Genomic DNA, 13,839 nt, shown 5'->3' with positions numbered 1-13,839 from the left:
TAACTTTGTAAGTAAATGGAAGCAGACCATATTTTCAGAATAAATTCTGTGAGAATGTTCTGAGCTACTACTGCCACCAAAAAAAAAGTCTAGGATTTTTGCCTGTTTTGAGGCTGGGCAGTTGTCATTCTCACCCAACTTTGCCTTTGGCCACTTTGTGTCACTGCATTTTGTTTAGCCTAGGGACAAGTGGTGTTGATACAGGGTATAATTTCTCCTAACTGATGGAAAAGGGGCAAGAGGGAATGCCACCTTCCTGCTTGCCTCTCACGTAGATAAAACTGGCTCTGGGTAATGTGTTTCTCTTTATAAAGCAAATGTAGCCTGCACCTCTCAGCTTTGGGATCCTTTGACTCTGACATTAGCCAGTTTGGGTTAAGGTTTTAACTCATGTAAGAAGTGTCCTTTTTAACTGTTGAGATACAGATATAGATAGATAGATATAGATAGCTATAGATATAGACATATATATAAATATATATATATATATATAAAATGAAGGTTCTTCAGGCTGTGTAAAATGTCCATGTTTCTGTTTTGGCATGCCAGGGTATTGCAGAGATGTATTGTGTTGGTATTTTTTTCTGCCCAGATACTGGGTTCCTGGTTCTAAGAGAGCAGTAAGATGCAAGCAAATTGCCCCAACAGCTCTGGCTGAAGATATGACTTTGAAGTGTAGCTGAAATGTTTGCCTTAGATATTTTATAGGCACTGGCTGAAATAGGAAGAATATTCTTCTTCTGAAACCAGTGCTGACAGAGGCATGGGACTAAATTTGTACAGTGAAAAGAAACTTTGTTTTGGTGATAGACCTTGAAAGCATCATTCATCAATTCTCTGTTGCATGACCCTGGGGGAATGATTCATCTAAATACCATACCAGTAAATTTTCTTATGAAATCAGACATGGAAGAAAATATAACCCATTGTTTTTCATTCGATTTTCAGCACTGAGCCTCTGGAAATCAGCTGAAACAAGAGAATTGCACTAATTGATTGCATTTTTCTCTTTATAAATGAGACGATCAAGCCAGGCAGATACAAATCAAGCGTATTTTTGTTTTCACTCTCAGTACACCAGAAATTGCTCATATTTTTGGAAGCCTTACAAAGGGCCTTTTCATATCTCTGCTGCTTTCATCTTTGGACATATAAAGCTATGTGTGAAAGGAGCAGTGAATACTTGTCCACCTCTTTGTGGATGGACTCCATTGTAGTCTGCTCAACTTTGAGAAAAGCCACCCGAAATTTCTGGAAAGCCTGAGAGAATCCTCAGTCTAAGACCCCTACACAATACTAACAGTTTTAAATTCCCTAGCATGAAGCTGTGGTCCTTTACCGCCCTAAGGAAAAAGGAGGAAAAGGCAGCTTTGTCTAGTAAAAGAGCAGGCTAAGGTGGAATGAAAAGATTGCAGAAAAAACCCTACACTTCTTAATTAAAAAAAAAGAAAGGAAACAACCTAATTTTTTTTCAATCAGAATATTTTATTTGATATTATCCTTCAGATAAATTACAGAAAGCCCAGGTCTCATCATAAACACCCAGGCTTACATTTTAATTTAAAGAAACCAATTTGCCTTGAGCCTTCCTTGTTTACAGGAAACTAGCTATTTTCATAAATGAGACTGTGGTGGATTTTAGCTGCCCATCATCTGAGTAACAAGAAATATTATTGTTTGCTACAGTTTCTCTCTAAATATCAGAACCTATACACAAAGAGGAGAAAGGGGAAAAGTCCTAGTGTAGTTTTCTGAGGCTCTTTGCATACCTACTTTAGAATGGTTTGATTTTAAGGGTATTAAATGTAGGCTGCCTACTTTCTAGGACATATTAATAGAAATAAGGTGTCAGTTGTCTACTCAATACTTCAGCATTTATGTACATAACTTCATCATTTCTTTCTGAAAATCTGTATTGTAACAATTTCTGACCACATCAAGACAATTGGAAGACATTCCTTGGAATCTAGCTCAGGCTGCACAGGGAAACCCAGACCTTGCTGCATCACTAAGAGAAAGTGCTGAGCTCCCTGCAGGCTCCACTGGGGTGGAAACCTTCTGACTAGGATGCAAAACAAAAGGGGGCCACATCATGGGTCACAGGTAATAACATCCCAGGCTGAAAGGATTTGATGTACCAGGATCTCCAGTGGGCTCTGGCCCAGCAGAAGGATCTTGTGGCCATCGTGCAGTTTTAATTCCTCTAGTCTCAGGTTTGTGACTCTGTATCACTCTGCTGTGGATCTGGCACATGTGGGTTGGGAGGCTTGGAAAAACTGAAGCCAGAAACTTCCAAGAAACAGCATCAGTCATCAATAGTGAGACAGATCTTTTTCCTGAAAGGTGAGCAGGAAGGCTTGGGGACCCCATACTTGATTCTCTACAGCTTCCTTCATTCCCTTAGCACATTTATTCTTTGTTTGCTCTTTTTCTGGTCCATGGGATCCAGACCTGATGCTGAACTATCAGTGTAATATCTCTGCTTCAAACAACAAGTTTGTCCTTTGTATTCCTGTTGCTTGACTCAGCCACCTATTTTCCCTCACCTAGTTGTTTCAAAGTTGTTTCCTCTCCCTGATGCTGTTCTGTCTTACCACACCTTTGAAGATGCTGTCCACCTACCTGGATCACCTCTTTTCTGCTGGGCACCTCTTGTTCTTCAACTAGGGTAGTCATAGGGCTGAGCTGGGAAATGGGAGCTAGGGAGGAGGGAGGGAAGGAGAGAAAAAAGCAAAAGGGCACACACAGAGCCTGAAGGCAGGGGAAGGATCTCAAAGTGGAACCAAATGGGGAAACAATTTTCTCAGGAAAGCTCTCAAGTTGGCAATTTGTTAGAGAACATGGGCTTAGGACTTGGCTACTTCCAGCAGTAAAACTTCTCGCAGAATTAGCTTTGGAATATGAATGTTACCTGCAATCTGTACATACCTCTCTGTGGCCTGTGGCTCCTGCAGGCATTAGCAACGAAGTGGCTTAAGGAGTTTGGCCAGCTGGACAACCAAGCCACAGAGATGCTTGGTGAAAGTAATTTGAGGAGTGTTTAAAAAGAGAACCTCTTAAGACTATGAGCAAGTTTTGTGAAGACTGCAGAGTTAATTAGCAATGGATGGGAGCAGTTTGCATTCCTTTTTGTCCCTTGATGGCCACCATATGACATGAGGCTGGCTATGGGTAATGCAGCCAGGGAAGATAAGGACCGGGCACAGCAGGGAGCTGATGCTGCAGGGGGGATCTGGCACTGGATATCACTTTGTGTTCCTCAACTGATTTCTGATAAAATTCCCATAACTTCCTAACAGAAGTACACACGCTACCAACAGAAAATGGTGATAACCTGCTCTCATGGCATTTTCTAGTCGAATGTCTGCCCCTCTTGGCTCAGCAGTGAGTCTGGGCTTGCAGCCAGGAGTGAGCCAACATTTCATTTCCTCCTCACCCTTTCATCTACAGGCTGTGACCAGGAGCTGTGACCCTTGATCTCTGGCAGAACTGAGAACAACAAACACGAACCACCAGAAAGCAGGGGAAGTACAGTGCTATAAAGCTGCTGATGAACTGTCTTTCTCTTCACTAGTAATTCTCCTCTTTGGCATCAGCAGAAATAGCAGAATTTAAGCCCAAAAATGAGAGAAGCCACCAGAAAGTTGTCTCTTCAATTTAAGCATAGGGCAATTAGGCAGACTCTGAAAGCTATTTTTTCCCTTCAGAAAGTAAGAATTAAGTAATTAAGATGACACTCTCCAGTACTCACAGTCCAAACATGCTGCTTTATCTAAAACTTTGAAAGTACTGAGGTCTGGCTTGGACAAGCAGTCTCCTGGGACAGTTCTGTTTAAACAAACAACTGCATCTTCCAGCAACTTTATAAAATGACTGAAAAGAGAAAAACAGCTGGCTTCTTTTGTTGAGCAAAGTGCAGAACTATACAAAAGAAAAGCAAAGGTTGGGGAAGGGACATGTGGGAAAAAAGTTGGACAGATTCTGTTTCTGTAATCTGACCTGTTGCCAGGACCTGTTGCACCAGAGATGTTAGTGCAATTTCTGTATGTTGTTATTGTGTATGTGAGCAGGTAGGTTTTGCTCCACAACATGCAGCTGGCCAGTAGGATGCTTGCCCAGGTAAAAAATGCAGTGAGATTCAGAGGGTAAAGGTTCTTGCTGTAATCAAAATATCTGAGCCCAGTTTTGTTGCCTGGACAATGAAGAGCTTCTAGAAAACTAAGATGATTCCCCTCTTATATAGGAAAGAAATTGAAGATGTACCTCCACAAAACTCTTTACATGTGCAACCCTCCACTGATGCTTGCACCTGGGTTTGCTTTGCCATCTCCAACCAGGCTCCGGGGACTGATGGAAAAGAGCAGATCTGCTCTGCTAAGTCTCTTGTGTCTTAGGTGTAAGATACACATTGCAGTAGTTGGTATTTATGTTGATTGCTTAGTGTTAGCTACACAGTCACTTTGATTGGTACACTGACCTTGTGCCCCCATGCAGCTGCCCATGTGCATTGAGCATATTCACATCCATGGGCTCTTTGGACTTTCTAAACCAGGAAAGATCCTTGTGTGAGCTCAGCAGCATTAGCTGCATCTCTCCTGTCCTCACCTGTCCTTTCTTGTCCTGAGCTCCTTGCGCCAAAATCTCTGATGTTTGTTTTTGTTGAGGTTTCTGAGTTTAACAAAGTGCCTGAATTTGATTGGCAATTCTGACCCTGGAAAAGGGGACATAAGTGAGTTGTCATTACTTTCTCTGCTCCATATCATAGAGTTTGGCGCAGCCAGCCCCTGGGAGCTCACTCCTAGCCTAAAATGCTTCTCCCTTGCTGGCAGTAGGGACACCCCTTCTGCCCAAAAGCAGACTTCTGGGACAGAGGAGGCTGGGATGGGAGCAGGCATCAGGGGAAAGAAGTTGAAAACCCCTGAGGGACGCTGTGGAAAGGCTCTGACATGGTGGCATGTGCTGGTTTCACTGCCCTGCTCACTGCCTGCAGTGCAAGCTGGTGCTGTAGCTAGAAATGAGGGGCTGGATGGAGCCTCTTCCCTTAATGCCAGGAGGTGCCAGGAGGGATGTTCTACAGTACATCTCACCTTGTATGGAATTCACCTACAAACTGGGGAGAAGGGAGGGGGTGGAAGTGTAAGAAATCATAGAGCTGATGAGAACTAGAGAACTTGATGCTGCTGCCCCGATGGAGGGAAGAGTCAAAGTCATAAACAGCAGGGATGAACACAGACTGGTATTCGCTTCTCATATTCTCCTGTAAAATAGCCTTCTCCCTTTCTTACAGGGTGTAGAGTGCAGTGGGTATCCTGCTGTAAGTACAGCTTGAAACCTCACATGGTCCTTGATCTCAACGTTGGGTTGCCATTGGGGCAGGAACTGCACTGTGCAGTTTTACAGTGAACCCCTTGGGCACAGGGCATCACCTCTGGGCACCAGAGCGCCGTCACACCCCTGGCTTTCCCTTGCTGGAATTATATCAGATGCAAACACATCTGGGGTGATGAGACTTCAGCCAAACCTGCTCCCTGCAATGACTCCTTTCACAACCCACTTGGGGGGGAGTCTGGTTTGCTTGTGGCTTGTGGCAAAGCAGTGCCACCTGCAGGCGACTCCGCACTGCTCTCCTGATGGGGAATCATCTCCCGCTCTTGCTTGGGATTCCTCTGTGCCACATCCAAGGGAGGAAAGTGATCTCCCTGAGGACTCCAGTATTGGCACCCAGTGTGATGTCCAGCAAGCCTCCTAGGCAGTGATCCACAGGCAGCACCTCCCTTCCCACCATCCCTTTCCAGCCAAAGAGAGCAGGGTCTGTCAGGGCCTGTGGTCCCTTGTTTCTTCCATCAGACACCTCCCACACATACCAGCAAGATTCCACATTTACACCCTTGAGAGGTGCAAGTAGTGGTTGTGATGCCTCCTAACAAATCACCAGGATGGGGTGAGCAAGGGACACCACCAAACTTTGCAGAAGGAGGAAAAAAAGGAAAAAAAAGAAAGAGTGAGGGCTGTTTGTTGCCACCTCTGGCAGCCAGTGCTGTTGGCAGGCAGGGCACAATAATGATCAATGATTGACCAGTGGTGCTGCTGATTGGCCACCGAGGAGTGTGCTGAAAAAAGGCGCCAGAATTTTCAACGGTTCCCTGGCAATGCCAGCCCCTCATTGAAAGAAACGGGGAAAGGGATGAGCTTTCCTGGGCAATTGCTTCAACCCACAATGATTTTCCGCCTGCTCTTCTGGGCTGAAATCTGCCTCCTGCTGCTCTGGGGAGGCTGCCAGCGAGTGGAACCGGCAGTGGGTGAGTGGAGCGCTCTTTCCCCACACCAGCTTAACTGTGGAGCAGCACCAGCCTTTCCTAGCAAGCAGAGAGACACAGATATGATGCTGACTAAAATATACTACATGGTGACTGGAACAGTAACTAGTAAGCTGGGCATGAGTCAGCAACAGCAGCCAAATTGGGTAAGGCTTGGTTAGAGAGAGCACTGGGCACTTTGCTCACAAGCTGTGTGCTCTGCCTGGATATTCCCTTTCTTTGTTGGTGTTGCTAAACTCCTCAGCACAGGGGATGGGGCAGGTTTGCATTTCCAGTGTCCATGTCTGGGTGGTGCACACTTCTCTGGGGAGAGGCTGGAGTAGGGCATATCCCTCTGCAGCCCTTCGTGCTGCCTCCTGGCTGCCCTGGGCTGCTCTGCCTCCCCACAGCCCTGCAGGCGCCGGCAAGAGGGGACCAGGAGTGCTCTTGGGAGCGAGAACTGTTTTTGCTGGGTGGTTGCTGTGCTTGCTAAAAAGCCTGCCTGCCCTCCATTCCCATGCTGCCTTCCTCCTCTCCATGGAACTGTACAGCAGAGGATAATGATGTGATGCCCACCTGTGACAACAGGGTGTCTGAAGTGTCCCAGTGTGCCACACGGCCTCGCGGTGGAATTCCTTACTCCAGCGTTCTACAAGATGGGAACAATGAGAGTGGATGTTTCAAGGAACTATGGCCTTGCCTGAGTGATTTACTTTTCCTTCTGCCCTGATTTTGGGGTTTGCTTTGTTCCTAGCTTTGAAGGAACCCATCCAATCTGATACCATCATCGTAGCAGCCCTCGGGGGAGAGGCAAATTTCTATTGCAACTTCTCGCTCTGGATGGATGTTTTGCAAGTGACCTGGCAAAAGAGAAATGGCACTTCCTTCCAGAATATGGCCACCTACAGCCCAGTACACGGGCTGAGGCTGATAGGGTCATTTCAGAAGAAGGTGCGTTTCACTAGAGCAACCCCAAAGGCCTCAGCTATCACCCTCCAAAATCTCACACTTGAAGATGAGTCCTATTACAAATGCATTTTCAGTGTGTTCCGTCATGGCTCCATCAGCAAAGACATACGCCTCAACATCCAAAGTAAGTTTTGCACTAACATCTTCTCTCTTTCTGGCACTCGGGTCGGGTCTGATGTAGTCAGGAGGTGGGGATGTCATTATCCTATCCACCACATGGAGATTTTCCACACAGCAGCATCTCCTTGGTGGATAGTGTTCAGACTGCCACACTGGAATTATTACCTAACCAACTAACCTTTTAGTTATAGACAATAAATGACAGGTATACTAATCAATTATCCTTATAAAAATTGTAGAACTACTGTTCCACATGTGGTTTTTGCCATATTGTGTACCTGAAAGCTTTCAAGTAAAAATTTGCTTTTATATGCACTCTAACATTGTTTGGGAAGATCAGTTCTATTTTCTAGGCAACACTTTCCTCAGGGGAAGTGAAGGCAAATAAGCCAGCAGATGCTTTTGGATAAAAACGTTGTACAGAGAGATAAACCCACTCAGCTTTGACTGTAAACTCACCACAGAGTGTAAAAAGCACCTTCTCATTTTGCTGCCAGCAATTTCTGAGCTCACAGTGGAATTCCATTCCCTCCTGCCCACTGAGGGTCTCCTCACTGCAGTGTGCTCAGCAACAGGAAAGCCTGCCCCCAGCATCACCTGGCTGCATGACAGAGGCCTGGAGGAGGCACCTGAAGTACACCACATCCAAAACACAAACGGAACAGTAACAGTGGCAAGCAGAGTTACCTTCTCTGCCAAGCACCCCCATGTCTTGTTCTGCCTCCTTGACCACCCACAAGGAAGGAAAATGAAGGCACTTCACCTGGAAAAAGGAGGGGAAGGTAGGCTGTAGTTTTGTGGAGATGTGTAATGTGTAGTGGGGTATGCTTAGGGAAGGATGTGCAATTATGGGAGGGCCGCTTGTACTTATGTAGGTCTTGATAGACAACTTTCTGTAAGGCCAGATCTCATGCTAGATGAAGATTTCAGGATTTGAAACCCTCCAGAAGACTCTTCCCTGTAGTACCTTTGTATGTGTGTGGTGCATGTGTTATATGGGATAACTACGTATATTTGTGCATACACATGCATATATGGCTCTGTATGTCTACATTTCTACTTAATGATTTATTTAGAGCACCAGTACCCACAGCGGGAGGGTACCAGCAGAGCAGGCTCCTGGCTGACAAATGCTGGGGAAAAACATTTCTCATAAATTATCTTGCTCAGGAAGGATGGGACACTTCTCTTGTGATAAAACTTCTTTCAACAGAAAGAGAAACGCAAATAGATCAAGAGTAAAAATTCTGGGGTTTGATACCCCTGATACCAGGGAAGTGTGAGACATTATCCATATTTATTTAAAAATGTAAAATAATCCTTCAGTAGAGGACCTTTGGTAGAGTTATATTGTTACAGTGCTCCTTTCTCTCCTTCAAAGAATAAATGGGCACAAAATGCTGAATGTTGCACTCTCAGTCCCAGCCCCTGGAAGAGGACACCAGAAACACATCATGTTCTGTGTGAACTTACTGGTTTCTTTTTGTAGATGTTCAGAAGAGCACAGTCATCATCACATCGATATTAACAGCAGTGTTGCTCTTATCAGTCTTGATATATTGTGGCGTGCGACTGAATAACAGCAGAAGGAACAAGTAAGAATAGTTTCCATTTTCTTGCAAATGATGTGGCTTGCCTCTGTTCACCTTGCAATTTGCCTTTCTCCTTCTTCTTGGCATTTTTATATATCCATTCAGGAAACTCATCCAGCTTGTAACAGCGTCTTTAAAATAGCACAATTCACTCTAAATGACAAGGGGTATAATAAGCATCATGGGACTAATTGATGCTGTGGTTTTCTCCCAGGCAGAAGACACACCGCACACCCACAACTCCTGCAAAGGAGACAGGCTCACAGGAAGACCTAGGTGAGAGAGCCTCTGAGAGCCTGCACACACCGAAAGAGCAGCACATCACTTACAAAAACGAGGTAACACAAACCCCCAAGGCTTCCAGTGATTATTCACATCCTCCATTAGGGGTCTCTGTTTCTCCTGCCATGTCTTTGCTGCATGGGACAGCTGCACCGGGTAGATGACACAACATGTGCCCCATTTAACCTCCAGCAACGATCAGGAAAAACTGCTTAATGTTTTGCACCACTGGCCTGGAGGGTGCGGGAGAAAAGTTAGTCAAAGTTATTTAGCTACAAAGGCATGAAAGAGGCACGGGAAATGTCCAGGAGGGCAGATGAGATGTCCCTTCTGGACAAGGGCAGGGAGCCCTGCAGAGCTTGGGTGCTGTCAAGAGCAGCCTCACACAGAAGTTTCCCCACTGGGAAGGGTCTGCCCTGCCCTCCTCCTGGTGCAGACACAAAGCTGCTTTGGAGGGCTGCTGGCATCCACAGACAGAACCAGTAAGTGGTCACAGCTGGGAATCCCTCCCCCTAGACACTTTGCTCTGACATCCCATGTTTTCCCTGCAAACTCCTGGTGGTCCCATGCTGTAACTGGGAACTCTCTTGTCTACTCATCACTTCTCTCTGCCACGTAGTCTAGAGCTCTGCTGTGATTACCACACCACTCTGCTGGGTCTCTTGCAGAAGCAGACACCAGGATCCACACTACGCAAAAGGTGGAACGGAAACCTGGGATTGAGAAAAAGTTGGAGGCCTTTGTTTCTGGAGGAAACACAGAACCTGAACAGCAGCTTCCAAAGTGAGTTGAAGAGTGGACCTGCTGGGTTATCCATCAAGGAGCTTGGCTGCTCTCCCATGAAGCAGGATGGGGAGGCAATGGCACGTGAGGGAGTCCAGGTGACACCCCAGCCCAGCTGCTCCCCAGCCCAGCAGAGGAAGGACGGGCACCAGCCAGCTCCACAAGTCCAAAGGAGCACAGGGGCCCATGCCTGCTCAGGAGCCCACACTAAGGACTCAGAGGAAGCGGCAGCTTGCCCAGGCTCCCCCCAGGGGTGTCCCAGGAGATCCTTAGTCCTAGGGTCTGTGTGGGAAACCCATCCAGATGAGTCCATCAGTGGAGCACCTTCTGAACTCAGGACATCACTGCCTGAGGGCTATGGACACGTGGTGCCATGCAAATGAAGTGCATTTGGAGACTGAACTGGGCTGTTATGGGCTTCTTAGGGAAGGAGACAAAGGTGGGAAAAGGAGGAATCAAGGGCATCTGGGAATAAAAAGCCTGGGAAAATGGATGGATAAAGAAATAAAAGGGTCTGGTTTCATTTTTGCAGGAGGCTGGTCAGTACACTTGTCTGGGCTGGCCCAGTGCCCTGTCACCACAGACTGTCCTGTCTTCTCATTAAACTCCATTTCTAACTCTTCTCCGGGGTGAGGGACACCCCAACTGGTGTGCATGTGTGTAGGGGGCCCTGATGTCAGCAGCTGGGCCAGAACCAGGGGTCCCATGTGCCCGGGTGCCAGCAGCTGGGGAGACCTGAGTGAGACAGGCCAAGTGCCAGCCACCAGCCTGGACCAGGGCCAGACCCTGTGTGTCCCTGATGTGGCACCTGGAGCGAGCACAGGTGAGCCTGTGAGGGCCAGCAGGGCTCAAGCCACACCAGCCGGTGAGTAGGGGACATGTCCCGGGATGTTCTTCGATATCTCACAAGCAATCAGGAAGAAGGATCTGTGCTGTGGATGGGCTAAGACCAACAGAACCAGACCAAGACTGGTATTTGGGGGGAAAAAAAATCATAAAAAATAATTGGTTTTAAGGCCTTGATCTGCGAAAGTTCCCCTCCAGCTCTGTGTGTCATGACACGAGGTGTTTCAGAGATGTGCTTCCAATGCATTTGCAAAGGCTCCTCTGACAGTCTCAGCGCAGAGCACTACCTGTGGTAAGCGCACAGGACCCTCTAGTGAAAAGGAATTATATCTCATTTAGCCAAGAATCTTGAAGTCCCCTGAACTTTGTAAGGAGTCATGTCCTAGTTAGCTAAAGAATTTGTGGGGGTTTTTGTAGTTTGTTTTTACTTAAATTTGTGTTTAACTTAGTGTCAGCAGAACAAGATTAAAAACCCAAGATAATAAACAGCTGAACTTGAACCTGCAGGAAATAACATCAGGGAACAACACACCTCAGGAAACTCAATGAATAGAGGACTCTTTAGCTACAGAAGCAAATTCAATAGAGAATTGTTTAGTTAAGAGGAGTTATGGGTTATCTTTAACTAAAGGTAAATGTACTGTCTTAGTAGTGACTTAGTACAGTAAGATAAAAAACTAGAGGTCATCAGAAGTGAATTACACACGTGCTGGGAGCTGTGAACATGAAAGTGTCATCCAGAGATTAAGACAATAATGAAGACCCTCTGATGAAGCAACAAAGCTCCCTAATCAAAATAATAACAGGAAAAGGACACTATATTGCAGCCTTGCTCCACACCAAGACAACATTGGAGAGGACACCTTTGATGTAATAGGCTGGGCAGACTCTGGGAGGGGCTAGAATGGAAATCCTAAGTCTTAAAATTTCTTTAAACCCCAAGGAACTGTGTCTGGTGGGACATGCTCATGGCAAAAAATTCCCAGCATGTCTCCAGCGCTGTAATAAAGGAATTCTAAATCTAACAGAATTTTGCTGTAGGATTTAAGTTCTTTAATTCACTAGTTGGAGAGATCCCAAATCCACTCACTGAAGGGAAAACACCTTCAGTGAGTCTTCCATTAAAATAGTAACTCACCAGCACTGTGTTTTTCCTCTTTGGACTTTCAAATAGTCTTTTGGTATCCAGCAACCCCATCTCTGGTATCAAGTTACTACAACTACCATATCCGAAGTCATGCCAGGATGAAATCACTCTGTGAGGGTTGCCCAGCAGGAGGCACAGACTGTGGTTGCTGGAAGAGAAGATGTTGAAAGGGATGGGTGAAGGAACTGGGCACTGGATATCAGTTCTTCTTTGCTCTCCTGGAGAAAGAGGTTTTTCCAAGGACCAGGGAAAGGAATGTGGAAATGTTCCCAAGTCTGTTTTCCACACTTCCAGGCTGGCCAGCGATGGGTAAAAGAAGGTGCTAGAAAATGTGCGGATAAATTCATGATGCCAGAAGTTTATGTCCAAAAGGAGACAGAGGAGTCCTGTAACTTTACTCAAATAAAGAGAGAGGCCATGGGGCATTCCCCTGGCCTCTCTCAAATTGTTGGAAAACACATCCTCCCTTCTATCCTAATTTCCTGGCCACATCACCCTCTCCCTTTCCCCATTGGCTGAGATACTTGGAAGGTACAGTACACTCATGATTCACTCACTACATGTTCCCTTCTAATGTGCACACAACCCCCTTTGTATCTTTGTTCTTCTACTCTAGGTTCAGGAATTTAACAAGGCCTTGGTGGAGCAACATTCAGTGTTGAAAGGAATGAGATAGATTTGTCTTTACAAACAAACTGTGGGTTTGCTGATAGGTAAAGATAGATACTGAGAGATGAAAGAAGCAATGGGAAGAACCTTAAATTCCATAGGAAAAGAAAAAGGGTGTGTATACATTAGAAGGGGGTCTGTATTACGTGATTCAGGAAGTCTGTACCTCTCAAGTACCTCATCCAATGGGGAAAGAGAGAGGGAAATGTGGCTGGGAAATTAGGATAGAAAGGAGGCTGCATCCTCTAACAAGTTGAGAGACCCCAGGGGAATGCCCCATGGCCTCTCCCTTTATTTGAATAAAGTAACAGGACTTCTCTGTCTCCTTTTTGGACATAAACCTCTGGTGTTTGTGGATTAATTTTCCTGACAGTGTCAATTAGTAACATTCTTCTGAATGGTTCCTCCTGTTACTGTCTTGTCTCTGTCTCTGGCCTTATCTCTACATGTCTGTTTGTGAAGCCAAATTCCTACTATTCCTTTCAGTGAGAAATGGGAATGGCAGCCATTTGGTTGTACCTGGGAAAGCAGCCAGACAGCCCAAATTCCTCTGACAAATTCTGCCCGGGGTTCTGACACAGCAGGATTTTCTGCAGCTGAGCTTCTTGGTAAAGGGACCTTTAAAAAGTAATCTCAGGCTTCTTGGCCAAGGGACCTTTAGAAGTCAAGCTCAAGTGATGCTTTAAGCAAGGGTTGCTCAGCATTTAGAAGACAATCATTCCTCGCTTTCTGAAAATCCCATGCTAATTCAGCTTGCCTTGAAGTGGGTCATGTTGCATGCATGTGGGTTACAATGAGGGCTGCAACTTAGTATTCCTCAAATGTGGGTTTCCTGAGATTAAGTGCTCGTTATCATTTTTTTTGGTAGAGTATTTATCTGTGGGGTTTTTTCATGGTTGTCATTGATGTGTGTGTGCTCTTCCATTGTGACTATGATTGGATGCCATCAATATATGAGCATAAACATAACACAAGATAATGTTTAAATACCGTTTTCAAAGTTAACTTGTAGAAGAATTCCTTATGGAACAAGGGCATATGATACCCCTGGAAAGATTGGACAACCCAGGGTTCCTGAGGAAAAGCCCCCGAACAGGCCCCTGGCTTCAGGCAGGCCTGGAAAGCACCTGGCTGC

At 45.8% G+C, this 13,839-nt stretch overlaps 1 protein-coding gene across 1 annotated transcript; it reads left to right on the top strand.

The window, feature by feature from the left end:
- The first annotated feature begins 6,217 nt into the window (after positions 1-6,217).
- LOC121666187 (OX-2 membrane glycoprotein-like) lies at positions 6,218-10,622 on the top strand. Its single transcript, XM_042031395.1, has 6 exons — positions 6,218-6,299; positions 7,051-7,389; positions 7,883-8,167; positions 8,875-8,980; positions 9,192-9,315; positions 9,928-10,622. The coding sequence occupies exons 1-6, from the start codon at positions 6,218-6,220 to the stop codon at positions 10,423-10,425; spliced, it is 1,434 nt and encodes a 477-aa protein (XP_041887329.1). The 3' UTR covers positions 10,426-10,622.
- Positions 10,623-13,839: the final 3,217 nt, after the last annotated feature.

This window comes from Corvus kubaryi, unplaced genomic scaffold (genome assembly GCF_017639235.1).
Source record: "Corvus kubaryi isolate FWS band 111438036 unplaced genomic scaffold, C.kubaryi_AGA036_p1.0 37341, whole genome shotgun sequence".
NCBI lineage: Eukaryota > Metazoa > Chordata > Aves > Passeriformes > Corvidae > Corvus > Corvus kubaryi.
The sequence above is the reverse complement of the archived record's forward strand: the minus strand, read 5'-3'. Positions and strand labels throughout refer to the sequence as shown.